At 27.2% G+C, this 20,310-nt stretch overlaps 1 protein-coding gene across 1 annotated transcript in view; it reads right to left on the bottom strand.

The window, feature by feature from the left end:
- Positions 1-6,141: 6,141 nt before the first annotated feature.
- Positions 6,142-20,310, bottom strand: part of LOC107455422 (ATP-binding cassette sub-family C member 12) — a 38,857-nt gene continuing 24,688 nt past the window's right edge. Inside the window, exons 22-30 of the mRNA XM_016072979.3 lie at positions 19,751-19,880; positions 18,168-18,450; positions 17,041-17,227; positions 14,814-15,093; positions 13,280-13,439; positions 12,037-12,115; positions 11,049-11,162; positions 9,665-9,829; positions 6,142-8,590 (exon numbers count right to left, since the gene is read on the bottom strand). Coding sequence (XP_015928465.1) covers positions 8,495-8,590; positions 9,665-9,829; positions 11,049-11,162; positions 12,037-12,115; positions 13,280-13,439; positions 14,814-15,093; positions 17,041-17,227; positions 18,168-18,450; positions 19,751-19,880 — 1,494 coding nt within the window. The 3' untranslated portion in view covers positions 6,142-8,494. The remainder of the gene's footprint in view (positions 8,591-9,664; positions 9,830-11,048; positions 11,163-12,036; positions 12,116-13,279; positions 13,440-14,813; positions 15,094-17,040; positions 17,228-18,167; positions 18,451-19,750; positions 19,881-20,310) is intronic.

The raw sequence follows: 20,310 nt of genomic DNA, 5'->3' as shown, positions 1-20,310 counted from the left end.
TAGCGGTCAGAAAACTTACAATGAACGATATTTTTTCTTACGTAAAAACAATATTATACCTGGAAAATTACATTTATTGAAACTCATATCGGGAAAAATATACTTGAGGGTGCCCCTTGGCGAAATTGGCGACCTATGTTTGGCGCTATTCCTGTTTGCGCGGAACATCGTGGTAACAGGAATGGCAGCCAAAACATAATGTTATTTCAACAAAACATTGGAAAATTTAAACAAAACATCGGCAAAAACTTGCAATGAACCCAATAAAAGAAAAATTAATAAACTCAATGAAAGGATTTTGAATCGAAGCAAAAATTAATGGAGTAGGCGCAGAAAGAAAAGGAAGAAAACAACTCACTTCTTCATTTAAGCTTGAATATTCTCAGATTTAGGTGGACAGAATTATCTAAGTAATAACAGTTGGATACTGTTTAAATTCATCATGAATAGAATTTGTGTACATCCATCGCCACATAAATTTGACGAAATACGAATCGAAAATGGCGTCTGTAAGCGGTGAAATTTTTTTCTTAAATTCCTTTTTATTACTGCCCACATACTTTCGATCTTATTGATCAGATTCAAAAGTAACCTTACCAGCCGGTATTCAACGTAGAACAAACGGACTTCTGAAATTACATATACCGTTGAACATTTAAAAATAACGTAAAAATCTAAACCAATCAGAATCACGATTGGGTTTCAACATCGCCTAGCTTGGCGATCAACTGCGATCTCAACTTGGCGAGAATCAAGGGCACCCTCAAATATAATCTACCCCTCATATCATCAACAAACGCGGAACTCCAATTAAAATTCAGCTAGTTAAAATTTATGTTGAAGATAATTCCTATTAGGCGATACTTTCTGCTTGTAGTGGTCAAGAAAAGAGATGCAGTGTGCAGTTACAATTTTGATTAGTGATAATACGACGACTAATTCTAGCGATCAGAAACCGAATGAAACTTTTAGTAACATTCTGGAACAGAGCTTGCATTGAAATTTTAGCACTCAAACTAACCTTAAAATAGTCTAAATTTTGATTAATGATAAATTTTATTTGGCGATAAAATGAGAGGTCGTCAATTTAAGAACTTAAGTAAACCGCCAGAAGTATAAGAGTCCTAGTGAGACGAACCAGGTAACCAATTTTTTCTTTTTTTTAAAGTTAGTTCAAATTTAAACATTTGACTACGTAAATCTCCCAAATATTATCTCAATGAGTCCCTAACTTCGTCTACAATAAAATCACACTGAAATTTGAGAAGGGGTGATATTATTATAACACCACCTGTGCATATATTAACTAAATTAATTAACAATCATTGTCATCAATAATAGTAAAACGATATTTTACGTTTCTCTTAAGCAAATAAGCACTTTTTGCCTTTGAATATATGACTAATATTTTTCTTTCAATTACCTTCGATCGATTATACTTTTACACATTTTAAAAGAATATCTGTACAAAAGAGAAAAGAAAAAAAATAGTGCGTGGAGTCCCTCCGTGGAGAAGAAGTTAAACTTCGCACCCTGCGACGTTAATTGTAGAAGAGTCAGCAGTCGTAGAAGGATCACTAGTTTTATTCAACGACTCTTTTTCCTGCTCCGCTCGCTTCCGCGCTCTGTAATCACGGTAATATTGTGCATTTTTCCCACCTGGACCTCTTGAACCAGTGCTTATGGTTGCCTCATCGTCTCGCCCTGCAAAATGTATTTGTATAAATAATGTATGTGAATGCGCCATAATGTAATTTCAGAACAGAAACAATCAATTGATATTCACAAGAGACGTACCTTGACATAACCTTAAATCCGTCGCATTGTCCGTGGGATTGTTTTCACTCATTTCTTACAATTGTTATCCACTAAATTTGAAAATAAAAAATACTACCCTATTAAATTATATGTGTATCAAAACAAACTAAAAAAATATTTACACAAAAACAATACTTTTATTATTTTTATGCTAGTGAGAACCAAGAGAATATGGAAATGAATGAGGGAAAACTCGATCATACCACGTGATTTCCTGGCCAATAAAAATGTAGCGTTAAACGTTTAACGCAACCTTGTTGGAAGTCGCATAAGAAGTATAACTTCAAAAATTACTATATTTTATTAGTACATGCTAGCTGATCAAGTTCTATAAACTAATGAAAATCAAATACATTAGGTTAAACAATAAAAAAAAACTATACAATAGATGGTATAAGAGCAATGCCTAGCTAGTGGCAAACCTGCCACCATTGAAGAAATAATGGAGATTTTACTAGTGACATTTTAAGGCAACGCGTAAAGTTTTGATACATCATGCATAATCATGTAAGTCAAAATTAGAAATAATATAAACACTTACATATAGCGAAGTAAAAAATATGTATATAAATCTTAATCTAAAGAAAATTTGTTAAAACCATTATTTATAATTACTTAAACAATAGTTAATTCAATAGCCGCCGCTGAACAACCGACACAATTTTTTGAACCCGCATTTGCGTTACAGGGAGAGGAAGACCACTAGAAACTCCCACGGTTAGCCTGACGGCAAGGGGACTCTAACCCATGATCCGTCTACCACTGAGGATATTTCACGTCAGCACTGTGGTCGGTGCAAGCAGAATTCGTATCGACTGGGATTCGAACCCGGTTTGCTGTATCCCCTGAACCATAGCCGCTCTAATGTTGTTCATTGCATTTATCTGTCATAGCAAATAAAAAATAATTAAATATTGAAGTGCAATGCAAAAACTTTTTTTTTTTATCAAATAGATCTATCGGTCAGCAAATTTCACTAATATTATGTTTAAAACACTTAATAAATTGAATCGTCTATAGTTGAACCGCGATGGCTCAGGGGATAGAGCGTTCCAATGCGGCGAACCGGGTACAAATCGTAGTCGGTACGAATTCCGCACCACACTGCTAACGTGAAATATCCTCAGTGGTAGACGAATCATGGGTTAGAGTCCCCTTGCCGTCAGGCTAACCGTGGGAGGTTCTAGTTGTCTTCCTCTCCCTGTAACGCAAATGTGGGTTAGCTCCATCAAAAAGTCCTCCACGAAGGTTAATTTCTCCCAATACTCGATCCAGGAGTTCCCTTGTCTTCTGGATTGGGTTCAAGATTACAAGGCTAGGGAGTTGAACATTAGTAGTCGTAACCTAGTCATTAGTAGTAAACCTCCTAGACATTAGTAGTCGTAAAATTGGGCCAGCTGTGCAACGACGGTTATAAAATAAAATCGTCTATAGTTAAGTTTAAAGCAATGACTACCGCTTAACCAATCAGAAAATTCTATTTCGTTTATAGCTCATCCAGCTAGAACGATTCGTCATAGAATGTTCTTATGTCAACTGTGACCTTCCTCGTGCTACAAATTATCTATGTTCCGAATTTCATGGGTTCGGGCGGATGGCTTAGGAGTCTATAAAGGACACACAGACAGTCAAATATTTATATATATATATATATATAGATGTTCAAAATGGATCAGTCATTTAGTTAGACATCCTTTATGTTAAGACTTCAAAAATTAAAAAAAAAATTTCTGATAAAACTTAACTTTGTTTTCTTGTTCATTTTTTATAAAAATTTTTTCCCATTTCAGAAACTTATTTGCCTGAAAATACTGTTGCTTAATGAGGTTATCATGCAATTTTTTAAATATTTTATTAATTTATTTATAATTAATTCCATAAAATTGAATATCACCCTCAGAAATTAACAGTATTTTCAGGCATTAACGTTACTTATTCTAAAATGGAAAAAAAAGTTCAATGAAAATATTACAAATAAATTTAAAACAAAATTAAGTACGATTTAATTAAAACAGTTAGAAAAAATGAATGCCCCTTTTTTTTCCCTCCTCATACTCTTTTGATATAATGATTTAAAAGGTCTTCATTATTACTGATAAGCATTTGTGAGAAACATAATTTATGAAATTAGACATAAAAATTTATTTTTTTCTGACTAACCATAATAGGTTTTAAAATTTTCAAAAATAAGAAAGACTTATTCATTCAAAATTTTGGCTATTTCTTCACTTCAAAAGGTTTCATTCTCATTAATAAAAATGATTAAATGAAAAAATAGGCTGTCACCTCTAGAAAAAAAAAATTTCTAATTCTGTAACTTAAATGTTTAGAAATATTTATACTTTCTTTTTTTTAAGTAACATTTTCAATTTTTTTTCTCAAGTCTAAAAAAAAATATTTTTTATTTAAACATTTTTGAGTTTTGATTACATTTTCAAACCTGTACCTTTTAATAAATAAATGATTTCCTAAGATACAATTAAGATGAGTTTTGAATAACTTTTTTTTTCATTATTTTGTTGAATAAAAAATTTTTTTTTTAATGTTAAAAAAAAAGATAAAGAAGTTCATCAAAGCTACATTGCTAAAAGCAATGTCAAATGAAAAAGGACTAAAATTTGTTACAGAGAAACAAAAACTCTTCTCATCTTTTAAAATAGGTGTAAATAATGTTTTTTTTTTTCAATAAAATAAATGTGCTCAGTTGCAATCAAATTATGAAACACTTTATTTCTTTAAAAAATATAGCATTAAAAATTTTATGAAACACACAACAGTCATGCAAGAAAAATCACAGATTCTTACAAAATAGGAAACATCTTAAAAGCATGTTTTCAAAAACGACACATTTAAGTAAATAGTTATGGACATTCAGCAAAAAAAACAAAGCTTACACAATGTAAAGTAATCAAAGAAAACTAAACTTTATGCCCAAGTCTTTAGTTTGAAACTTTTAATGCAAACTATTGCATTATGAAATAAAACAATAAATCAATCACACAAAAAATTCATTTCAGTGATACACAACAAAAATTAAAATATACTATTTTATGAACCATCATTAACGTGCAATCATAAAAATGCAGGGTGCATTAAAATTTTATTTGAAAAACAAAAATATATATGAATTTCTTATGGGTGTATTTTTTTTTATTCAAGTGCAAATAATATAAATTAAAAACAAAATAATTAAAAATACTAAAGTAAATAAATCAAATATCTTTACAAAATAACAAAGCAAACTACTAAAACTAATTAAGACATACAAAGGAGAAGAATAGAAAATTTAAAAAAATATATTTACAGTAAAAATAGTTTCGTAAAAAAAATTTTCTTTCTTAAATAAAATAAGAATAGTTAAAGTTACTACTACAGAATCAGATATATGTGATTGTCTAAGCTATAATTTTTTTAAGCAAAAATTATCAATTTGACCAATTTATTTGCAGTAATTTTTTAATTTATCAACTTTTTCTTTTTAAATTTATTTGTATTGATTTGAAAGAAATTACAATTTATTATATATTTTTTATTCAAGTGAAAATATTATAGATTAAAAATAAAATAACTAAAAATATTTAATAAAAATAAATCAAGATAAATATCATTACAAAGCAAAATACTACAACCCAATTAGTATACAAGAGAAAAAAAATGTCAAAAAAAAATAAATTGCATAGTAAAAAATATTTTTTTCTTAATTAAAATAATAATAGTCAAAGTTACTAATCCAGTATCAGATAAGTGTGATAAATGAAGTAACAATTATCACCAATTTGTATTAATTTTTTTTTAATTGATCAACTTTTTTCTTTCTGATTTATTTGTATAGATTTCAAAAAAATTACAATTTACAGCAAATGCTGAATCCCAGGATCATAAAAAATATAAAATAGAATGATAACAAAAAGTTAAACTAGATCATTAATTTTCTGTTAAAAAGCAAGACTGAAAAAATAACTTTTTCTTTCTTATAAATAATAATTTTTAAAACAGTACAGTAAGAACAATTCAATAGCTTTGTGGGCCACTTTTGGACCTGTTGTGGACCTTGAACAAAAAAAAAGGAAAAGAAAAACAACATCTATAGAACACAACACAGATTAAAATTTATAACTAAAAAAATAAAAATTTAAATTTTCAGACGATAGAATAACCATTCCTAACTGACAATGAAGTTTTTTTCTATAGAAAATATAAATATTTAATAATAAAATAAAAAAATAAAGAAAAGAAAATTAACTATTAAATCTTATTATTTTGAAAGAGGAAAGTTGTGAACACAAAACTAAAGAGACATATCAATAAGCAAAAAAATAGTAATATAATTAAAAAAGAATACTTTATTATAATTTTAAATAACATGCTGAGTTAGAATTCTGATAAACTACATCAGACATACAATAAGATAAAATTTATCAAAAAATCTAATTGTCTTCACACAAAATTTTTTTAGTTAATAATTAACAACATAACTTTAAGAAAAGAAGGTTTTATATAAAATTATAATCCTGATAAACATTTTATACTAACAATGAAATGAATTGTAATAGGAAAAAAAAAGTTTTATACACAAAGTTATAAAATCAAAAACTAAAATTTTAAACTTTGGAAATGTGAAAATAACACTAAATAGGAATGATCAGAATCAGTTTAAAGTAATTAAAAAAGTAATTTTTAGTTCTTTAGAGCCAATTTAAATTAAATTAGTATTTTAGATAATTTTAAAACTATCTTAAATAAATAAATATGTCAGCCTTTTTAAATTAGCAAGTATTAATTTACTTTGAAATTTGCATTTAATTTTGTAAATTCAGCAAAAGTATATACTATGAGGGAAGTATACAGAAGCAAGGCTAAAAACTCAGAAAAAAATTTAAGTGAAAGAGATAAAATTATATAAAAATATCTATATATGATGTTCAATACAGCATTTCAGTTTTTAAATGTTATATAAATTTTCAAACGAAGAAAAATTTAATTGAAAAATAGGTTTAATGAAAAATTATTAATTTTACTGAGTTATATTTATAAAGAGAAATTATGAACATGAGTTAATATTACAAATTAAGAAAATAGAAGTATGAAATTCATATTTAACATTGCATTAAATGTAAATATATTAACAAAAATTTTACAAAGCTCATTCCATTTTAATTTCTCAAACTGTTTTACAATTTGACATGATTTGTAAGAATGTTTCCCCATAGACACTGCTTAACAATCTAATGACAGGTGAAAAACCGGTTTTTTTTTTAAAAAAAGAAAGAAAGGTTCATACTCTTCAAGTTTTGTACAGGCATGGACATTACTAAGTTATTTCTATTAAGTAAATCACATTTTTACTTTTACATGCACATTTAAAAAGCGGACAGTCACTATAGAAAGGATCAATAACACTTGCATTTATAAAGACATGAATGAAAAAAGCCTATATTGTACAGTAAATTATGTCAAAATTTACACAAATCTTATTACAAAACATATTGCACAACAGTAAAAACACCAAAACCAGTTTTCTTTAATTTTATTATACAGTTTAACTAACAAGTTTAGTTATGCTTGTACTTTTAAGTTGTACAAAATAAAATTATTTTCAATATCTCATATTTTAAAGTTGAAGTTATAAAAAATATAGCAACAACTCTACTATCTTCATCATATAAGGCCATTTAAATTTTGCACTAAAAAATTAGTCATTTAAAAAGTTCTTAAGATAAATTTCAAAAAGTTGCAATTAAGAAACTTTGCATATCTTGCCTCTCAAGATATTATTGTAGAAATGTATAACTTCAATTATTAAAATTATTTTTAATTGCTACTGTTCTTTTTATAAAAGTTTAACTTTGTTTGTTATTGCATACGTAATTTTGAAATTTATTATTACTTGAAAATTTCTAAAACAAAACACTATATTACAATAAGAATATTATCTATGACTAAAGTACAAAAATAGTTATAAATTAAGCTCTTTTTATGGCGTATAAGAAACATAAAAAACTGATTTCCAAGTAAACATTTATCTTGAGTGATTCTGATAATAAACCATTATTGTTCAGAAAAGATAAATAAAATTTAACGCCAAAATATCAACTTGGTTAGATATTAAATAAAAATCTAACAACAAGCAATTTAAATTAAAGTATTTAAAAAATTATTCAACTTTTATTGATAATTAAATACTATATGCTAATAATAAAATTTTTAAACATTATTTTTTTTATTCTTTTATACAAGATAGTTAAACCAGCAAAACATTAGGAAACATACAGTACGTAACATTTTCTACAAGTAATACACTTATGAAATACACATTTTTCCTCATATAAGGAACAAACAATTTAATATTAAAGGAAATACAACAGTAATCTCTAAATTTCTCCCCAATAGATATTTTTTTTAAAAAAATTCAATACCTTACAGTTTTGTGCACCAATATCTAAACAAATATTTAAGTGATAACTGCTCAATAGGCTAATAACATATATAAATCATCTACAATATAAACATTGAACAACATCTAACAAACATATGGAAATGAATTCTGCCTTTCTCCTCTCTCAAAAGTGAATAGGAGATAAAAACTATTACCAAGAAACAAATGTAACAAAAAAATACAACCACAAAAAAAAATGGTTTTGTTGATTAAAAACAGTTAATAAGTCATATTGGAAGTCTAAAAGCCAACAGCAGGCCGAGCAGCAGCCATTAGTTTCGAAAAATGACTGTTGGGATTACTCAGCAAAATAGTAGGCTGATCAAATTCAACAATCTGTACAAAAGAGAAAAGATATTTTACTATTACATACATACAAGCTGATCAAGTTCTATAATCTAATGAAAATCAAATACATTAGGTTAAACAATAAAATTATACACTAGATGGCATGAGAGCAATGCCTAGCTAGTGGCATACCTGCCACCATTGAAGAAATAATGGAGATTTTACTAGCAACATTTTTTAGGCAACGAGTAACGTTTTGATACATCCTGCATAATCATCTACGTCAAAATTAGAAATAATATATGTACTAACATATAGTAAAGTAAAAAATATGTATATAAATCTTAATCTAAAAAAAAAATTTTAAAACTATTATTTATAACTAGGAAGCTTCGCCCCCTACTCGCTGGCGCTCGCCAACCCCCGGAACTGCTTTCGCAGTTCATTTCGGATTGCTTCGCAATCCAATGCTCGCTCATTGGATACTTTCTTAACGTCTAGCTTTTGTATACTTTTTTGAATACTGAAGTTCCGAAAACTTTTCACTGTAGAAAATTCTAAACCTGTACATTTCAATATTAATTTGAAATTGCAATTGTTAATTTGGGCATTTGGCGATACAACACTTATAGAATTGAAGGATTTGTTACGTCTAGCGCTCAGGTATCAAAATTTTGATCTAGTTGCGCTTCTATGTTATTTTGATTTATGTTGCTAAGTTAACTTTCAAAAAATTCTACGGCTGGCAACAGCATTTTTATTTTTTAAGTTGTTTATTTTTTTTCATTTTAGAATTCTTTCTTTTTTTAGCGAAATGTTTTTTAACCTAACACAATTCTTTGCCAACTGTTTTCTCAATAAATGAAGAAAATAAAGTAAATATTTAAGTGTTGTGAAAAGAATCTTATTTAGTTGTACAAAGTACTTCAGAAAAGCACTTTCGACAAAATACTAAAATAGAGATCTACTACTCACTTCTTCCTAGCTTAATAGTATGAGATTGCCGCAGCTGAATTGAACAACCTGNAGTTCAATGGAATAAACACAATATCATAAAATACCTCAGATTCTGCATATGTTTAAAATAATGCTGAAGTTTAAGTACTGTAGAAAGAAACTTACCTTTCCTTCAGACAAAACCATTACCCTATCACAATTGGCAACAGTTGTTAATCTATGAGCAATAGTCAGAACAGTGGAATTGGCAAATACTTGATTAATAGCATTTTGTATAACTTTGTCAGTTTCATTATCCACAGCAGCAGTCGCCTCGTCTAACAATACAACCTAAAAAAAAAAAATTTAAAACTTAGGCGAATGAGTACTAAATTTCAACAATTAGTTGTAAGTTCTGAAAATTGGCCTATTCAATGTAAAATAACCTTTTTCAAAGGTTAAAAATAATTTATATACATGCTCTACAGCAGTGTCCCCCAACCCCCGGTCCGCGTACCGGTACTGGTCCGTGGATCGAACGGTAACGGGCCGCGCATTTCATTGAAACTGAATTTAAATTCCTAGGTTTATACCCCAAATTAGAAATATCTGTGTTCCACTAAAATTTTATTTATTTTAAAAAAAGGTAGTGACATAATTTTTTTAATATTTGTAATGTATCATTGTCTCCGATTACCCCCAGATGGAACCGTCTTATTGCAAAGACACAAATTCAGGGTTCTCATTGATTTAACGTTCTAGTAAGTTAAAATGTTAAATCACTTAATATTTATTTTTTTAGTGTAACTGTATTTTATTTTGAAGGCATGTTTAAATACAATTAAATTAAAAATAATAAATCAAAATAATCCAAAATATAAACAAATCAACGTCCCCCCTCAGTGGGCTGCGGCATTATTATCAAACGTTGACAGGTCCGCGGTGACAAAAAGGTTGGGGAACACTGCTCTACAGGACTGGAAGTTCAAAATATAAAAAAATTAAGGACTAAATTATTTTTAAATTTAAGAACACTGATTCTTAAATGGGAGCAATTTGTATGGCATGGATATACAATCGGGGATAGTTTTAGGAGTTTTTAAAAATTACATTTTTTTCTATGAAAAAAATGAGAGGGGATAGTTCATATAAATACAGATAATCATTTAGTAGTAGAAAAATATAAGGATTTTACCATTAAAAACTGTACAGTATGACAGGGGGAGGGGGAAAGAGAAATTAGAGCTTTTTATAAATTTCTCAAATATGGAATGTTTTCATGGTTAGTCCTAATTAAGTGTCCTTCTCACCAACAATGGAAGTACGTTAAATTGATGCCATACTTGATGCGCTATAAAGACTTTAACGTTCATTTCAGCAGATACTTTGTCTCAAAGAAAATAACAATTTCGAAATTCAAATTGCTTTTAATTCGTTATTAGAAATGTAATATTTATTCTTCCTGTTAACGTCAACCAAAATTAGGAAAATTGCGACAATTTCAGGACATTTGGTAAAATTGTGAAAAAGTTTCAATGTTTTTAAAATATGGCAAATCATTTTTACTTACTTTACTTTCGCGTAATAATGCCCGTGCCATGCACAACAACTGTCTTTCACCAACTGAAAAATTATTGCCTCCTTCAACAACAGGTGAATCAAGACCACCATCAAGGGAAGAAATCTAAAAAAATATTTTGTTAGGAGAAAAATCGCACATTGATAAAGTTTCAAATTAATGTAAATTTAGTTAAAAACTTATGTAAACCAATCGAAGGAATTAGCTTTTATACACACAATCAAATTTACTCAAAACTAGAGAAAAACAAGATTCACAAAAGTCTGTTTTAAAGTTTAAAACAAAATTATAGCATTTTGCTAGTATTTTATAAAATTGGTGTGCTAATTAGATATTGACAGAGGAGTATGATCAAGAGCTATGTTATTTTCATCGCGCCTTACATATTTACATTTTATTTTAATGATATCAATATTTGATGTGACAATAACATGACTCTTTCTTGCTTTCCAGACACCTAATACATTAGAAACAATTAGAAAAATAGTGTGTTTCAAAAAATCTAACCAGAAATTTATTTTTTTTTTACTTTTCCCTATCACTTGGAGAGTAGAATATTTGAAGGAAAGTGGAAGTCCCTCAATTTCAAGGACAAAAAAAAAAAGAAGCAATTTCACAACCTCATCAAAAAATTTTGAAAATGTTTCTAAGAAAGCAGCAAAATATAGCACAGTCCTGTTAACCAGACAACTTTGTTAATTGGTAGTTCTAATTGGCACTTCTCTATAGCTTTTTATTAAAAAAGTAACTAGAAGTTTAAGGCTATCTAGACTCAAATTTATTATGAATACAGATTAAAAAAAAAAAAAAAATAAGTATTTTAATAACGCAAAGTCACAATAAGTTTAAAAACCTAATAACCCAAACATAATTAATTTATTTCTAATTTTTGTAAATTCATATGGAAATCATAATATATTTTTAAAAAATAGGAAAACATACAAAAGTTTACAAAAAAAAATATATATACAAATCATACCTTTAATTTCATATCAACTTCACTAAGAACTTTCCATAATATTTCATCTTCATACTCGCCCATTGGATCAAGGTTGTATCTACAAATTAAATGTTAAAACATTTTAGAAAAGATAAATATTTTAAATCATTAGCAATACAAAAATATTTCTTGATTTAAGACAATTTCCCTTCATATTATAAAATTATTTTTTCATTGAATTGTAGAAAAATAAATTAATCACTTTTGCAAGACAGTAAAAAAGTTTTGGTTCAATTTTGTATTCATTAAATCTAATTTTTTGAATTACAGGCAAAAGGCAGAAGAAACATTCTATTTGAAATATAAGTATACAGAAATTTAACTAACAAAACAAAGCATCCAGAATGAACTAACACATTTGCTAACAAAAATGAAAGAATTTACCTAGGGTTATCGTAGAAAATATAAGTAAAAGAAATAACTGAATGCATTGGTGAAAGCATAACAAATTTGTTGGAAAGAATATTAATAATAATACTAAAAATACATAGATCTCGAAAATAAAACAAAATGACAAAAATCTCAAATTTTCTACGTGTCATGCTAGGCATGTTAGCCTTATAAATACATGACTAAAAAAATTTTTCGAGTAAAAGTAACTATTTCTTAAAATAAACTTATGACTGCATAATCCTCTACACTAACCAGAACAACAAAATAGTAAAAGGATATTCCAATATAAAGTAAGAACAAAATCCTCTAAAGATGTTGTATAGAGGTACTAGAATTATATCATTATCGTTTTTATATTTAATTTTTTTTACTAAGCACAGCATTTAGGTTCATTTTTTTAAATAAAAATATGCAGGATTAGAATTTTAACTCACTGATGGTTCTGCGCGTAAAAAGTCGCAATATTGCTTGAAAACCTTACACAATGGAAACATGCATATAAAAACTTAAAACAAACGTGTATCTACTAACATAAAAGATATATGGGGAATAATTAATGCTGCCATTATAAAATTAAAATAAGAGAAATTATTTTCGTTCTTTTAAGAAGTTTTTACATTACATAAAAAGTCAATATTTATCAAAAACTACACAAAGGGTTTGTATTTTTAATGCATATTTCAATTGCAAATGTTCCTTTTTTTGACACTTTGAAAGCTTTAAAAATCTGTTCTATAGACGATGCATTTCATTTTAGAAAATACAAAACTAAAACAAAATAATGTTTCTCCATATGTTTAGAATTGAAAGAAAAGAAAAGATAATGTACCTGATAGATCCTTGAAATAATACGGGATCCTGTGGGATAACAGACATTCTAGATCTTAAATCTTCTAATCCAAGATTCTCAATGTTGATGCCATCAATTATTATATTCCCAGAATTCAATTCAACTAATCTAAAAAGGGCTGCTCCAAGGGAAGATTTTCCTGCAAAGATCGATATGTATATATAAAGTAATGAAAACATAACGGATAAATTCAGTACAGTATTAGGTGTAATATAAAATATACAAAAAGTATGACTTAGGGATAACATACCTAAAGGAAGTGGCCCAGAAGTAGCACACGAAATAAAATTATTACCCCTATTAGTAATCATGAGGTTTTTTATAAAAACTTTGAAACAGCTTTTTTATTGCTTCAAACAGCTTTGCTACTTTTTTTAAGTGCTTATTTTTAAATAAAAATAATTGAAATCTTTACACTTTTGCATAAAAATCTCATAATTATATCAAATTTAAGAATAAGAAACATTTTAAGGCATTTCATATGTTTTTAGAGATATGTAAAATACCTTAAATACCTAATTAAAAACAAAACTGCATAAATGTAATAAAATATTTGGTTTATTTATAAAAATAATACATTGTAATCTATTCACATTTTACTACAAACATCCTACTCGTAAGAGATTGACGTACATAATAATGAAAATTCACGTACTTAAATAATAAGCAAGATAGGCTATTTAAAATTTTTATATTAAAACCATACTATAATTAGCTTAAGGTAATTACTACTGCAAAAAAACAACAACTTATATTTAGAATTACAATCAGATTTGTAGCCAAAGAAATACCAAGTGTTCCCCCTAAGTGTTCTTAGAAGGGTGGCCCACCCTACCTGCTCTTTTGCACAGGCAAATGCATCCTCAGGACCTTTTTGTAAAGGTGTCTTTTATCAGAAAAAAAATTTTACTTTTTTTATTTCAAGAAAAAAAAAGTTGCAGTAGCAGAAACAAGGAACTTCAGATTATCATTACTATTGTAAATTGTTTTTAGGCTAAATTAATCTAAAATATTATTTCTCATATTTGAGTATTTTAAATTACGCTTTGAAAGGCACTAATCTATCTAGATATAATTTTAAAGATTAGTGCTCTTTAAAACTGAAGGCGCCCTTGTTTCAGAAAAAACATCCTGCCTTATGATATTTTTGGTGAGATCTCTAAAAATACCCAACTAATTTATTAAGAATTAAGAGCATGAAATTGCTCATATTTTGAATGAACTACTGGCATTTGCAATATTATAGAGTAAAAAGTAATATGAAAGTGAAAAATTTAATAACAAATTATATATAACTAGAAAGAAATTAATTTCCGGATTGAAAATAGATCAAAGAAAGTTGAAGGAATATAATTTTTACAATGCTATCGGGATAAAAAAACATTTCTCTTCAGTTAATCTCACATACACTTGCTTGCATGAAAGTTAAGTAAAATGATGTCAATAAATATCAAAAAGAGATGAAAACAGTATGCTGCTATATATCAGTATAATATTTTAGAAAAAACCTCACCAGCGCCAGTTCTTCCAACAATTCCTATCTTTTCTTGATGTTCAATTTCAAAAGATAATCCTTTCAAAACTAAAGGCAAACTAGGCCTGTATCCCATTTTAACATCTTTAAAAACAATGTGACCACGCATAGGCCAGTCTGGTGAAGGTCTTGTCTTATCAATGGCAGAAGGAGCTTCTGATTCTAAGTCCTCAATGTAAGACTGCATACGTTCCACTGACGTAAATCTCGATTCTACCTCGCACATGAGTCTCACTATATATTGGTACAGACCACTCAGCTAAATGAAATAAAATATATATTCTTTTAAGAAAGTGCAATTTTACATGTTATAAAATGAATATGAATACCAAACAGATTAGTTAAGTATCAAAAAAAAAAATTCCATAAAATCTCATTATCACATACAAAATACGAATGATATGTTTTTAAAGACATAATCTTGCAAAACATCTACCAGAACTATGTTTAAATGCCAGAAAAATTTAAAAATTTATTAATATATTTTTCATTAATTTCTGTTTCTAAACAAATCCTGAAATTTTAAGTGTTTTGGAATTATTTAAATTTCATTACATTTTTTGATCCAATTCACAGAATAGCGTTATATAGATCTTTTACTATAATAGCAAACTGTATACTTCCAAAAAAAAACATTTCTCCCAAAAACTTATATTAATAATCTAAAAGTTCTTATTTGGCCTTGAATTTAAAGTACAGTGCAATTTTAATGAGTTTAAAAAATAGATAGCATAAAGAAATATTCACTTGGTACAAACAAATATGTACCACTTTTTAACATAGGCGTTTTTCAAATATAGACCACATTTGTGGTTGGGAATTAATGGTTTAATACTTTATTTCACTAAAGACTTCGAACTATTAACATTTATTTTGTTTAATTTTTATTTTGTACCATCTCACTTTATTTTCAAGTTTTTTTTTTCAAAGATCAAAATGCAATTAAAAACTGAAAACTTTTATAATCAATGAATCATATATACATGTTTAAATTATTGATTAGTGAAAGTGAGTAAGACAGTTTTTTTTTCTACTTTACAAACCAAGAGTTATATATTGAAACTTTAATGTTACTACCGCAAAGAAAAAATTTCTTCAAACGCAGTTATGCCATTTGAAATAACAACTGGGGGAAACAATTATTCAATTGATTCCCTCAGATGTTTCAATTAATGTTAAATTTTAAATTTAATTTTTTTTTTACTTTATTGGTTAATTCAAAATCTGGAGCTGAAAATCACCAATTTTCAATCATTAATCAAGAAATAACAGGTTAAGGAAGAGTTTAAAATAGTTTAGGTAAGATAAAGAGGTTTAAACTGTATTCACTTTCAATGATAAACATGTTTGTTATGGCCTTTATCTTAACTTACTAATTTAAATGCAGTTGCAAGCGTTTTTTACAGGCATTTTAAAGTCTGCAATAACAACTCTCAGAATAATTATAAATTTAATTGATATCTTTTTTTGCACAATTCTCAATTATGCTTAATATAAAAAATACATTACAAAATCTAGAGCAAAAATAATGTATCCTTAAGAGTAGATAGGTTTTAAAATAAATTTATGTCTAACTCATATACATGTCTTTACCCTAACTTACTAATTTAAATGCATTTGCAACTGACTTTTTACAGACATTTTAAAGTCGGTAATAGCAACTTTCAGAACAATTAAAAATTTAATTTACATGCTTTTTTTTTGCATAATTCTCAATTAGGCTTAAAATAAAAAATACATTGGAAAATCATAAGCAAAAATAATAGTACCCTTAAGAGTAGATAGGTTTTAAAACCAATTTATGTCTAACTCATATACACAGAAAACATAATAATTTTTAATTTATTTTATTCAGAACAATCACTACTAAATTTCGTATAAAAAGAATAGGAATTTCTTATAATAATATTTCCTCTCCATGTTTCTGTGCTTTTGTTAAATCTTGTTTTCTCTCAAACAAGTATATTTCAACTTCTTGGTTAACATATTGTAGAGGGGATTTTTCGCCACAACATTACAGCAAGATTTGCCAAAACCAATATAATAGTGAGGGAAAAAATTGTATAACCTTCAGACGTCTAATCTATTTGGGAAAACTACAGTCATGACTTATTATGAAATTATATTCCTTTGCGAGACAAACTAATGAAAACAACCCTTAATATAAATCAAGAAAATGAAGACGATTATTTAAAACAATTCTTACCTGCAGAACAAGAACTAATGCAAGAGCAGCAAATGCAGGATTAACTTGATCCCTCAAATAAATAACGAATAAAATAGTAGTCAAAGTTATTGTAAGGCACATAATATCCATTCGGATTCCCATCCATCTCAGGGCACAATAGTAAAGATATTGAGGTGATGAGTGCTCATCTACAAGTTGAGTAAACCTGAAAAATTAAAATTCAGTTTTAAATTAGAAAATTAAACATTTAAATATAATACAACATTTTAAGTTTAAAAAAAATCTAGAGCTTTTAAATATAAATTCTAACAAATATGCTCATTAATATGGCAAAGACATGAGCATGTGCCCTACAAACATCGACCAATATAAAAATATCAATCAGAGGGAGAAATTTTTTTTTTAAATTTCCAATGCCCATGTGTGTTAACATTTCATTAATTCAGACATTCACAGGGCAGATTTGACGTTTTCTTTCCTTAAAGTAATATTAGGGTGGCTAATTTTTACTCTAGCCAATAATGCAATGGCTTAGGGTATAATATGCTTAATAGCTGCTTAAACCTACAGGGTTTGGTTCTCACAGAGTAATTATACTCTTTATTAACTCTACAATTAACAAATATTAATAATTTAAATATAAAAAAAATCTATTTCTCTTTATATATTAATTCAATAATGAGATGTATTAATAAAACAGAACAGGTAAATGAAATATTTTAAAAGTGTATTTTTTAATGGTTCATTAGAATTTTTATTTGCAAGTAACATGTAATACATCTATTTTATATTTGAAAGAGAGAAATATTACAGTAATTTAAATTTCAAGTAATAATACATTTTTCACAAATAAAATTATTCACTTACTTAAATTAAAAATATTTGTAAATAAAAATGTCAGGAAAAATATTTTTTAAACTTTTAAAGATTAATGAATCTAAAATGTAAGGATAGCATGCATGTTACTATTCTGGCTGACATACCATTGACCATAATGAACTTAACCTGCATATGATTTACATTCAAATTTAAAAAAGTTTTCCTTTATAAGAATTGTACACCTAGGCTCACAAAAGTAAATTTCCAAAATTATGCTTTTAAAATGTAACATTCAATAAACAAAATGAAATAGAAAATAATAATACCTATCAAAAAATTCTTCTTGTTTCTCATAAGCTCTTATAGTCGATAAACCTTTCACAGTTGCAGCAACATGACTGAATACAGGAGATCGTGAAAAATTTTCATATCTCTTTAAGTCCCTAGTAGCTGATTTAAATAGCTTCTGTAACATGAAAAACACTATGCCAAGGAAGATTATAGGAATACCAAACCAATGGTAAACAATGACAACAAGAAGCAATGCAAAAATCATGGTCATCATCCTTTGTAAGAAAACCACCATAACTGTTGGCAGGTGAGTGTCAACTGAAAAATAAAAATATTTTCATTAAACTAGAATAAAATTAAACTATCGAAATAAATACCTCAAAGTTATTAAATAAAACTTCAAAAAAAATACATTTAAAAATAAAATACAGTTTATAGACATGGGTCTATCTAGGCCAAATTTGTATCGTTTACTTTCTACCGTTTAGTGGTACCTTCACAAATTCAACTTTAGGAAAAACAGTAGTTTTACAAAATGCCTTTTCTTAAAATTTTATTTTTGTATCCCGTCAGAAACGTTGATTTCTTAAAATAATTTTTAATTTTCACAAATTATATATAAATTTTCAAAAATAGGTACCTTTTTATGAAATTTGAATTTATAACTTATGGAAGTATAAAAATATGAACATGGTTTATAATTTAAACCATGTTCATACACTTTTCATTATTTTTAGGCTACTTTTATCAATATTTTTCCATATATAAAATTGATACTTAGTTGAACTATAAAAAAACACTTTTTTCTAATACAGTCAAACTTGCTTATCATAAGCAATAATTTAACGAAAACCCCAATTCAACAAAGAAATTGGAAATGTACTTAGTTTGTAAAATGTAAAATTTATGAGAAAATAGTGCCATGATAAGAAGTGAACCCATGCTTTAATGAGTAATAACTGTGAACTGTGTTTCATAAAATTTGCTCTCACTTGTTGACAAAATACTAATCTGTTAGCATCAATGCTATTGCTTCCAAGATACCTAGAGGACATTGTAGCTCAAATTCAATCTAACAAAGAAAAAAAGGAATGAAAGCAGTGGATATGAAGAATTTCAAGCTGAATTACTCCCAACATACTTAATGGCTCTCGAGCTGGCAGAAAAACTTCAATAATTTTTCCTTTTTTGACAGAAGGATGACATACATTTATGTTTTTTTGTGACATGAATCTTATTCGAAGAGAATTAACACAGTGAAATAACAACAAGACAGTTCACAGCAAATTAAATAACTTCTTTTGGGCTATTTAGAAATAAAATAATTAATAAAGTGCTATATTTATAGCTTAGTAAATGTGTATGAACTTTCATAATTTCTTTTTCACAAACCAGACTTTTACAGGAAATCGATAATAAGAAGTAAATAATGTGTTCCCTTCCAGCTTAGTATTAATTAGTTTGATTATAGTTATTTAATTACGCAGAAGCATAACATGTGTAATATATTATGTGTCTACCAAACACTAAATACTCTTAAAAAATTGATATACTCTTTTTTAAAGTTAATAAATCTGATGTAAAATTTGCAGAAAATTCCAATAAGTTATAGACTTACTTTCATCAACATCATGAGTAAATAAATTTAAAATTCTTCCAACAGGTGTAACATCAAAAAAATGCATTGGACTTCTAAAAACCTTCTGTAACAATTTATCATGAAGGCTACTAGATGCTCTTAAAGAAGCCTGAAAAATATTTAAACAAAAAAAATATCAAAAAGTTGAACTTGATTATAAAAATGACAAATTAGAGTAAAAAACTCTATTAACTAGTGCATATTAAATTCTAATATAAATGACAATAAAAAATTTAATCAATTAAAAACATGAAGAGTAACATACAAATAAACTTTTACAACATTGATTATGTTTATGTTAGCCAGTTTAAGTTGTGATAAAACAATGTAGCGAAATTTTTTTAACATTCTTTAAAATGTGAGCGCATAACCTGCTGTTATAGATAGAATGGTCTATGTTTAATAGCCACCTTGCAGTAAAAATAAATAAATAATAATAATTAAAACTTAATAATTTACTAAATAATTATCACATTCCAATAGATTCTGAAAAAAATACATTTAATACAGAAATGGAAAACTACAACCTATAGCCTGAG

The sequence above is a fragment of the Parasteatoda tepidariorum genome, chromosome 3, assembly GCF_043381705.1.
Source record: "Parasteatoda tepidariorum isolate YZ-2023 chromosome 3, CAS_Ptep_4.0, whole genome shotgun sequence".
In the NCBI taxonomy this organism is placed as follows: domain Eukaryota; kingdom Metazoa; phylum Arthropoda; class Arachnida; order Araneae; family Theridiidae; genus Parasteatoda; species Parasteatoda tepidariorum.
This window is presented reverse-complemented; position numbering and strand designations above follow the sequence as displayed.